The 11,029-nt window shown below is 52.0% G+C and overlaps 1 protein-coding gene across 5 annotated transcripts; it reads left to right on the top strand.

The window, feature by feature from the left end:
• On the top strand, nucleotides 1-10,395 carry LOC108920729 (nuclear respiratory factor 1-like). 5 transcript variants are annotated; one of them, XM_029247550.1, is made up of 11 exons: nucleotides 1-125; nucleotides 1,735-1,969; nucleotides 2,655-2,769; nucleotides 3,591-3,717; nucleotides 3,803-3,943; nucleotides 4,929-5,087; nucleotides 5,259-5,465; nucleotides 5,826-5,927; nucleotides 6,016-6,173; nucleotides 8,544-8,668; nucleotides 9,363-10,395. In XM_029247550.1, the coding sequence occupies exons 2-11, from the start codon at nucleotides 1,771-1,773 to the stop codon at nucleotides 9,521-9,523; spliced, it is 1,494 nt and encodes a 497-aa protein (XP_029103383.1). In that variant the 5' UTR covers nucleotides 1-125; nucleotides 1,735-1,770; the 3' UTR covers nucleotides 9,524-10,395. The 5 variants fall into 5 exon arrangements, with proteins under 5 accessions (XP_029103383.1, XP_029103381.1, XP_029103382.1 ...); XM_029247548.1 differs by having other exon boundaries at nucleotides 5,817-5,927; XM_029247549.1 differs by having other exon boundaries at nucleotides 5,256-5,465.
• Nucleotides 10,396-11,029: the final 634 nt, after the last annotated feature.

Below are 11,029 nucleotides of genomic sequence, written 5' to 3'. Positions count from 1 at the left end.
TCGAGAGGGAGCGCGCAGCTAAGCGCGCCGCTCTTTGTCCTCCATTAGAGCTCGCGTTCCCGCTCCCGCACCGTACGGCGCAGGCCCGAAGTGGCGCAGGCCCGAAGTAGCGCAGCCGCTCTGAGGTTAGTGCCCTACCGCGCAATCTCCAGCTATTTCAGCCGCGGCGCAGCCGCACCAACGAACCCGGCAGCGGCGGGCGGGGCGGGGGAGTGATGGGGAGAGAAGTGAGCAGGAGAGCAGCAGCGTAGAAGCGGGTCCGGGTTCGGCCACTTTGGTGTCCCTGTCACCCGGGCGGCTTTGCGACGAACCCCCTCAGTCCGGTTTAATGAGCCCTGTGGCTCGGTGTGCCTCCAGGCCGCAGCAGCAGGCCCTTGTTGACCGGCCGTCGGGTTCCCTCGGTGGGGGAGCGGAGCGGCCGTCAGCTAGACGGGGGAAACTCGGCGGGAAGTTGTCGAGGGCCCGGGAGTCGGGCTGAGCGGAGCCGGACCGAGTGAACGGGGACCGGGGGACGGGGTAGCGGGGCGGCCCGCTGGACTCTGCTGCATTGAGATCAGCTTTTAAAGCCGTTTTTAACGAGGGACAGCAAGTGTCCTTTTCGGCCCATTTTCCTTAGTTTCGCTCGTGGACACACAGTTACGGGAGGAGCCGAAACGTGTATGAATAAAACCACAGACACACACGGCGTGTGTACGGTGTCTGAAGTTAAAACAACAACAACAACAATAATATTAATAATAATAATAATAATAATAATAATAATAATAAATTAATAAATAATGACAAGACCCCTCGTGCTGCCTGCGAATGTTGTGAAAGAAGGTCACACTTCGCACAAAAACAGTGAAAACCCTGCAGCCTGGAAGTCCTGTGAACACCCTTTGAACACCTATTTCACACGGTTTAAAAAAATAATAATTAATAATAATTTGTACAAAATAATGACATGTACATTTGGAAATTTTCCTTTATTTTCATATCTTGATTTTTCACCTTATTCATAATTCACGCTTATGGCTTCTTGAACGTTATTTATAGCCAGAACTGAAATTTTATTCCTCAGCCGGTGAGACTCCCTCTTGACTTTCTGTAACTTCTTTATTATATTTAGGTCGTCGATGAATGTAATAGACAGAAAAATAGATAAAAACTCTTCTCATCCCAAGGGAAACCACATAAAAAAAGTGGCAACATTGAATTTTATTTTTTGCCGTGCAAAAACCGGTGAGGATAATAGACAGCAAGTAAATTCGCACCGAGTCAATGTAGTTATTACGGGGCGCGTTCGGACTCCGCAGGGAGCCACGTGGGAGGTGCAGTGTTATAAACTGATATTTAATGTAAGGAATATATTTGTGTGTCTCGTGATCTCGGACTTGACGCTGAACTTCTCCCGTTCGGTCCCACCGTTCACAGCGGTGGGGAGTTGGCGCCCCCTGGCGGCGCGGCTCAACATCTTCGGCTGCACCGCCCTTGCCGGACACCGGACTCCTGTCACGTGACTTTTTCAGCTCAAACATGTGCCATCGCTTCTTGACACTCTGGGGCAAATCGGCATACACGAAACCATATTTCAGTGCTGACAGTAGAAGCGTTACTCGTTCCACTTGGTTACTGTGAAATTCAGTTGAGCGAGCATAGGTCATCTAGATGTGTAGTTATCTATGAGAATATAGTATATACTACTGTATAAACAAATGCAGCTAGGGTTTGTGTGTGTGTGTGTGTGTGTAGCTCTACACCAGTGCAATCCAGGGGAGCTGCAGAATCATGGAGGAGCACAGCGTGCACCAGCCAGACATAACCACCATGGAGGCCCAGCAGGTGCACGTGGCCACCTACACGGAGCACAGCATGCTGAGCGCCGACGAGGACTCGCCCTCCTCGCCGGAGGATGATGCCTATGATGACTCCGACATCCTTAACTCCACGGGAACCGATGACGTCACAGCTCACCTTGCCGCTGCAGGTAGACCCTGGCAGCGGACCTTCCTGTGTTGTTGTGTAAAATAAGTCATTTGCGAGCTGCTGTTCTGCTGTCTCCACAAGGTGGCGCACTTGAGCTATTTCTACTGTACCCCACTACTGTAATGATACAGTGAAGTCCATATCCAAGCTTATCCTAGGGTAGGGTCACGGTGATCCAGAGTATTACCTGGAAGTATAGGGCATGAGGCAGGATCCACCCTGGACAGGATGCTAGTCTTCTGCAAGGCAATCATACACACTAATTCATTTATTCATTCACTAACACTTCGGGCAGTTTAGAGCCAGCATTGCACCTGAAACACATGTCTTTGGATTGTAGGAGGAATGTGGAGAATGCCGAAGAAGAAACTCACTTGAACAAGGGGAGCACAAGCTACACATGAGTTATGAGGCACCAGCAGTGCCTGCTGTGCCAGTGTGCCTCCTCTAATAAAGATTAGTCAAAACTTGGGATTACAGTGGAAGTCCCTTGAAAATTATTTAACAAGTCAAGTTGTCTTGTAGATGTCTAGTGAGATTGTACAGAATGTGTAATTTTGGCTATTAAAGCATGTTGCCCATCTTGGTACATAACACTAGAATGTCCATTTTCTAGGGTTGGGGTTTCCGGTAAACGTAGTAGTGAAAGCTCAAGTGTTTACGCCACGCTCGTTCGTCCATTTCAGGGCCGGTGGGTATGGCGGCGGCGGCTGCCGTGGCGACGGGAAAGAAGAGGAAGCGGCCGCACATCTTTGAATCCAACCCTTCCATACGCAAAAGGCAGCAAACACGCCTGTTGCGGTCAGTCACCCAACCCCCACACCCCTGGGACTCGCATAGGAAGCTCTACACACTAGCTGAGTTGCTTACGAGCACAATGAGCCTGTTCAACACACACTTTACTCCTAAGTCACTTTTAGGTGCTTCAGCTGGAGGTGGGATCCAAACCCACAACCTTCAGGTCCAAAGACAGGAGCTCTAACCACTACGCTACCAGCTGTTATGAATAAAAATTCTTCTGTAAGGCAGAGTACAGTGCTTATTTTTTCTTTTATGTATTTTGCTGGTTACATTACGTTAGAGCCAATTAAAATGAGAATAAAAATATATTGTCTTCATACTGGCAGTCGGTGCCAGTTGTTTGCCAGTCACATTGTTGCTTTCATCTCCCTTTTATTTTATTGTTATTGTTACGTTCTCCTTCATTTTCCATGGTAAGAGATTAGCAATTCTTATCGACCCCATTAGAGTAAGATCACACAAAGAGCGCACATGAGCTGTAAACACCGTGGAATAGAGGTGAATTAAGGCGGCTCCACAGTCCTATCCGTCTGAGTGTGTTTTACTGTTATCCATCAGCGTGGCGGATAAATAAGGGTTCCGTTTACTCTGCAGCAAACAGTCCAGAAAAGAGTCGAGTGAAGGAAAGGTGATTAAATAAAGGAAGACCCTGAAAAAAATGTTAGTTACCATGTTTGGAAATTGATAACCTGAGCACTTGGGACTCGAGGACCCCGAAGCACTGCTGTCCTCCAGTGTCATGCCTCGAAACGTCCGAATATGCGAAGCAGAGAATGTGCCGGAACAGTGATAACCTGCAGTGCCGCTGTTCCGCTGCGCAGAAAGCTGAGAGCCACCCTGGATGAGTACACGACCCGCGTGGGCCAGCAGGCCATCGTGCTGTGCATGTCGCCCTCCAAACCGAACGCCGTCTTCAAAGTGTTTGGCGCCGCCCCTCTGGAGAATGTGGTGAGTGCGATTCGAAAAAGGCGTGCCGAGCTCCTCCTCCGCTAACTCCTCGACTCACCGCTCTCTCCGCTACTGCCATCTACAGGTGAGGAAGTACAAGAACATGATCCTGGAGGACCTGGAGAATGCCCTCGCTGAGCACGCACCCCCACCCCAAGAGCTGAGCTCTGAGCTGCCGCCCCTTACCATCGACGGCATCCCCGTCTCCGTGGACAAGATGACGCAGGTGAGGGGCAAACCTGCAAGGAGCGGATTGGGTGGAGGTTGGGGTCGTATGTCCTCCAGAATCCAGAGAGGGGACCAGTTGGATGGAGTGCTACATCCTGTTCTTGTGGGCAGCAGGCTGGTGCCCCCCCCGCCAAAGACGTGCGTCTTTGCCACTCTGCTCACTCCAACATCTCATGGCCAGGGGAAAAGGGGTGAAGACCACCAGGTGTGTTAGAGTGGACAAAAAAGCTCAGATGCCTTCCACCACCCCCAAGGCCCCCCCCGAGCACCCTCGGCTGTGGTGGTGTCAGCAGCCCATCTTGTTTTTGGTACAGTGGGAAGGAGACTAGGGGCTCGGGGGTAGGGTCTCCCTGGGGAAGGGTGGGCAGAGCCCAGGTGTGCGTGGGCCTGTAATTAGCAACCCCCCCAGCTCATATACGGCTGCTTCTCTTGCTGCTGATTGGCTCCCTGATGGATTGGAGCTGAAGCTGAAGCTCGTTCTTCTCACCTATAATTTAAGCACCTGCCCAGAATAATGCCCAGATTCATAAACCATCTGGATATAGTCACCAGCTTTTTGGGGGTTTTTTTTAGACTTTTTGGACCCATTTATGTCACCCGTGGCATAATGTGTGTGAGTGCCCTGGGTCTAGTGTTAGTGTTGAGGGATGGGAGATCCTGTCATAGTGGGCTGATGGGCCAGACCCCCCACCATCCCCCATTTCTTGCTTTGGGTCCCAGCAGAACGGTGTATGAGAGGTTGTGCGTGACACAGGGCAGAATCGATGTGGATTCAGCAAGTCGGCTGGTCGCAGCGCTACTCTCAGGTCCTATCGAGGTTCAGCAGACTGAGAAAAGTGCTGCGACCAGCCAACTTGCTGTGTGGGTGACCCAAGTGGTTCTGGTGGCTCACAAGGTCAGCTGCTCCACCCCTGCTCTCATTCCTTGTGTTCGTGCTGGGATTTGATTGGCTGTGAACCCCAGACCCCCCCTTCCCTCATCAGGCCCAGCTGCGAGCGTTCATCCCAGAGATGCTCAAGTACTCAACAGGCCGCGGCAAGCCAGGCTGGGGCAAGGAGAGCTGCAAGCCCATGTGGTGGCCGGACGACATCCCCTGGGCCAACGTGCGCAGCGATGTGCGCACTGAGGACCAGAAGACCAGGGTAAGTGGAGATATCACTTAGGGTACCAGGTGACCTGCCCTCAGAGGGGTTCTGGACTGTCGGTAGATAAATCTGCAGCTGCGAATAACCATAAATACTGGAGAGACCTGGTTGTGGACAGATGACATCAGTGCCAAGCGGGTTGACGTGTCCTGTCTGTGCCGGAAGCAGGTGTCATGGACCCAAGCGCTGAGGACCATCGTGAAGAACTGCTACAAACAGCACGGCCGTGAGGACCTGCTTTACGCCTTTGAGGAGCAGCAGGCCGCGCAGCCGCACGTGGCCACGGCTACAGCCCACAGCATCACCCACCTGGTGCCCTCGCAGACCGTGGTGCAGACCATCAGCAACCCCGACGGCACCGTGTCCCTCATACAAGTGAGTCTCTGCGGAGGATGGACACGTGTGTTAGAGGTCGGGGGGGCGGAGCTAATCTGGGGTCAATAGAGTTCAATTAAATGAGGCTTTGGACTAGCTGCAGAGGGTGAAGGAGCAGCTCCTTGTGCTGTTTCGCCGACACCGATGGCTTTTTCAGCTCCTCGTATACAGACCCCTGATTGGGTAGATGAGTCACATGACAAATTGTACTTCTCAAAGTGGCCTTTCCCAGCATCTTTGCAAAACGTAATGTCAAAGGCAGTGGAATTCAGCCGTGATGAGTCTTAGGGTTTGGTGCCCGGTGGAGAAAAGGGCCCCCGGTGTTTTACGGGCCCCCTGCTCCCCGTACTGTATTCACAGGTGGGAACCGGAGCAACGGTGGCCACGCTGACCGACGCCTCGGAGTTGCCCGCTACCGTTACCGTGGCGCAGGTTAACTACTCAACGGGGGCCGATGGAGAGGTGAGGGAATCGAAAAACGCTCCGCTTCAGTTTCCCACGTGGTTCCTTGATTGCCATAACTTCGGTGACTAGGCGTCTGTGCGCACAGGTGGAGCAGAACTGGGCCACGCTGCAGGGGGGGGAGATGACCATTCAGACCCCCCAGGCATCAGAGGCCACGCAGGCCGTGGCTTCACTGGCGGAGGCAGCTGTTGCCGCCTCTCAGGAAATGCAGCCCGGAGCTACGGTTACCATGGCGCTCAACAGGTGCGGAGAGGCTGCTGTGGGAGAGGGTTTGGGTGCGGGGGGCGGGTGCTGGGTGTACCCTGGAGGAATGAATCAGGGGGCACCAGAGGGGGCCGTGGCAGGGGGGTTATCAGATGAGGTAACATTTATGGCAGCAAACAAAACATGTACATTTTAACAGGTTTTTGTTATAGAGGACAGCTGGTAGGTAGTGGTTAAAACTTCTTCCTTTGGACCCAAAGGTTGCAGGTTCAAATTCCACCTCTAGCTGCAGTACCCTTGAGCAGGGTACTTACCCTTAATTGCTCTAGTAAAATTACCCAGTTGTATAAATGATTGTCAGTTGCTTTGGAGAGAAGCATGAGATAAATACGTAAGTGCAGTGCTGTTTGTTGATTTGCCATCACGCTTTACCCCGACTTTAATGTTGTCTGTGTGTAAAGAAACTCCTCTCAGCCTCAGTCAGTCAGATGTGTGGTCGAGAGTCACCGGTACTTTGCTGTGTATAACAAGTGATGCAGGACCTGGTTGATGCAACCGTATCATCAGCTGTTTGGGGCCCCGGTTTCCACAACAGTTGCGCTCCCAGGTTTGGAGACGGAGCCCACGGCTGTTCCCCCCGCGGGAGCTAGTTACCTGGCCTCACCTGCGCTCTGACTGAACACGCAGATGTGTTTGCGCTCTCATCACGCTCCTCATTCTAACGATATCCCCTACCTTTCTGTGGGCTGGGGGATGATGGGAACGAGTAGAGCTGCGATTGCAGGTGTATCTGATCAGGTGGGCGGCGTATATTTGGTATTTTATTGAAAAGGCTGCATTGTTTTTAGGGGCATGTCTGTGTCTTTAAGGAAGCAGTCGCATGGGGAACTGCAGGGACTGTAGCCCAGTGCAGGGTGCTGGGGCTCACGGGGCAGACAGCGGGTGTCAATGAGAGCTGAAGGATGTGCCTTGCAGATAGAAAAGCAGCTCATGGGCTTCAGATCCACTCCTTCCCCACAGTTAGATTGACCTCACGGCCCTTTCACGCGACCCTGCCCGGAGAGCCGGGAATGAGCCGACCGGTACGGCGCTCGTAAGCGTGGCAAGTGAGCCCATCAAGTCCATAGTTCTCCTCGTTGCTTAAAAGGCCTGCACACCTGGGCTGGTGGGATCTTCCTGACGGAGCACATGCATAGAGAACAGCAGCGTTGTGACAAATGTTTAGTCACAAGGGAGGAGACTTGTTGCCCACTAGGGGGCAGCGTTCTTTAGCTTCTTCGTTGAAGCAAGTGAATCATCATTCTGTGTCAATAGAAATCACTTTTTTCCACTTATTTGTGTTGCCAGGCATTTCTTGATCAGCTTTCTGGTAGTGCTGGTCATGTCAGGCAGGTATCTGGACATGGGGCTCAGTGTAGCAGTGAGCAAGGGCAAGGAGGCAGTGAACTGTGATTCGTACCTCACCGCACCCAGCAGAGCCCTGCCGTCACGCTGGAGAGAGAGGGGCAACACCCGCAAACACCCGCTGCCCAGCACTGAATGCCCCCACCACCCCTAGCTGTGTTGCTGAGTGCACTTGCGTCGTTCCAGGAAGAGTGTTCCATCGGTAGCTGCCCCCAGATCACTTCCTTGTCCAGGGTAATCGTACCGGGGTAGCTGCTCGTCCAGTTTGAAGTGCGATTTCTCTGACATCTCCTGCTTCTCAGAGCCTCTTACCTGCTCATCCCAGGCGAGTTTGTCTGGTTCTGCTGCTTGGACCAGGTGGGCACCAGCAGGGGGGAAACTCTGCGCCTGAGTTCTTCTTAACAACTTGGTTCTGCTCCTGAGAAGTGATCCAGATCCATGTTCCCCACTTTTACTGCTCCTTTATTCACCTGTAAATGTGAGGCCTTGCCCCCTGCTCCTGCCATGGCCACTTTGACCATGCAATCCTAGAGCAACCAGCTGAACAGACCCTGAGGATGGTACTGTCTCGGCAGGCCCAGATTGTTATAATCCCAGGGCTCTATGGGCAGGAGAGAGGGATGGGCCGCTAGGGATCTAAATCCCACTCCACACCCCCAGCCACACCCCACTGCTGCTCCGAATGGCACAAAAACCTGCATTTGGGCCACTAGGCCAAGGACTTAACCGAGACTGATGTAGGGTTTTGTTTACGCGCCATCAGCTGCTTTACCTCTCTTTTACCACCCATGTGATAAATAGATGTGTGCACCTATATTGCCAGAGATTTTTCTGTCTGGTTGTTTATTCCCCCATGCTCTTATAGCTGTGTATAGGATTTTTCATAACACAGCACTCTTGAAATGTGTGTGTGTGTGTGTGTGTGTGTGTGTGTGTGTGTGTGTGTGTGTGTGTGTGTGTGTGTGTGAGAGCTGTGTGTGCAGTAACCCCGTCTTCCGCCTGCAGCGAGGCAGCGGCCCACGCGGTGGCGACACTGGCGGAGGCCACACTCCAGGGCGGGGGACAGATCGTGTTGGCGGGGGAGACTGCGGCTGCCGTGGGAGCTTTGGCGGGGGTGCAGGATGGCAGCGGTAAGTACCCCCCCCCGCACAGCCTACTCCCCGTGTTCGCTTGCTAACCGGGGACATGGCTCTTCCCGTTGTCGAGCTAAAGGTGTGTGGGCTTTGCTGTTGTTTCCCTGTCGGTTAATTCTATGCCATAGACAGAATGTAAAACTGCACAGTGAGGGTGATGGCTGAAAACCCTAAGACCATGTTAAATGAGGGACTGGGGGTGGGGTGGCACCTTGTTTGTGAAGTGGGGGTGGGGAGCCGAGAGGCCTGGGATTTGGATCCTCTAATCCGGCGAGCACTCGTGGGACAGATGGTGTGCGTGCGTGTCCTGTAGATCTGTATGACCCCTGCCTAATCCGAGCCAGGCCTCCAAGAGTGGCCTCTACATCCCAGCCAACTGGTCCACCTCGGAAACACACACGCGCACAGCTGCGTGTGCGTGTCGGGCACCCTCGACCGGGAAGGTGCCGCAGGGCTGTGTTTCCACCGGCTGCTGCCGACGACACTCTTTCCGTTCTAAGAGCTCCGTCTCCACTGGAACCCCTGACCGTAACTGACCGTCCACAGCATCCAGGCTCTGTTTTCTCCCCACGTCCTCACGTGTCCCTCTGCCGTTTTCCCTCAACGCTGTTGCATGAGTGCATGTTTTCTGCAGGATTTGCTACTGAGTACTCGTCCTCTGACTTGTCCCCCCCACCCCCAACCCCTCCAGGACTCGTCCAGATCCCAGTCAGCATGTACCAGACTGTGGTCACCAGCCTTGCCCAGGGTAACAGGCCCGTGCAGGTCGCCATGGCGCCCGTCACCACACGGATAGAGAACACGGTCACTCTGGATGGGCAGGCGGTGGAGGTGGTGACGCTGGAACAGTGACGTGCCGCTTTTCTCTCCGCTCGTCTTCCTGCCGCCGGGGCGGGTGGGGCGGGACGTGCACCCCAGCCCTCCACACAGCCCCCCGAGGACAGCATCTAGGGTCACAGGGCACGTGCCCCCGACATTCTCCCACGAGAGACAGACACTGAACAGCGAAGGGAGAGGAAAGTGAATGTTTATTAACGCATCATGTTTACTATGTAAAAAGAACCAGTGGTGTATCTGTTGCTTTTTAAAGTTTTTCAGACTTTAAGAGTTCTGTGAGGAAATACAGGGATGTACAAAGTAAATTTTTGTCCTTTTTATTTAAGCAAAAATGGTGTTGGAATTATGCGGAATATTCACACGTGTTGGAAGGAATCACCGCGCTATTCTGAAAAGCGCCGTCGCAGAACAAATGTACTTTTCTGTGTTTCAGCACTATAGCAAGTATGAGTCCAGGTGCTATAATTACCGTGCTTTTCTCCACAGGCACTGTGTAACTCCTCAGGTAGCTCAGACCCCCTGTACTTTATTGCTCATGGCAACCGTAGGCGTAGCAGTGAAGGTGAAAAACCCCGAGTCCTCGTACCGCTCAGCGATCGCTGTATTTTTGCACGCTCACCCAAGCTTTTTACCACGCGCTGCTGGTGACCCAGAAGCCCAGCCAGCGCTCCTCCTTGACTTCCACTCTTCCAATGAAAACCAAATAGATCATGTAGACATGTAATAACCCAGTTTGTGATGTAAATTATAGAGCCAAATGTGAACTGGCAAACATAGGTGTTTATCTTGACACTTGTTTACTCACCCATTCTACCCCTGGGGGGGGGGGGTGTTCGGCACTATCACTTCCCACCATCTATCATCCACATAAAATACAAACCTTTTTATTTCTTTAATTTATGAACGTGTTGTGTGTTTACTGTTTTATAAAAAAGATTATGTGGCATCTGTTTTTATAAGATGTATTTCTATTTCTGCAGCTCTTACCTGGAAGATGTTTTCCTACCTGTGCATTTTGTTCAAACACAACTACTGCTGTCTGGCCTGAAGTCTCAGTTTTAAAACGATAATGTAAACATCTAAACGCATGCAGTACCCCATTCACAGTGGACAGGTCCTCAATAAAATGCTGACTGTTTGACTTTTTCTGCTATATGATGTTCCACTAACAGGAATCTGTGGCTGCGGTTTATAATATATTAATTTATTAAACATACTCATTTTTCACACACGTTAGGAAGCAGGCTTTGTATGCTAGAGATGTGTGTATCTCTAAGGACTTATATGTCATTTATATATGGGTTTCCTCTGGATGCTCTGGTTTCCTCCCACAGTATGTACCCTCCGTCATGCCCTTTGAGTCCAGGATAGGCTCCAGACCACAGCGACACAGTACTAGGCAAGCAGTTACTGACGAATGTTTGGATCAGTTTCTAATGCATGAGTGTGTCCCTGGAGCTGTGGTGTGAAAGTGCAGTAAAATAATTCAATTCAAGTCATTTTTACAAAGATAAAATACAA

The sequence above is a fragment of the Scleropages formosus genome, chromosome 21 (assembly GCF_900964775.1).
Source record: "Scleropages formosus chromosome 21, fSclFor1.1, whole genome shotgun sequence".
NCBI lineage: Eukaryota > Metazoa > Chordata > Actinopteri > Osteoglossiformes > Osteoglossidae > Scleropages > Scleropages formosus.
Note: the sequence above shows the minus strand (reverse complement) of the source record. Positions and strands in the feature narration are given on the sequence as shown.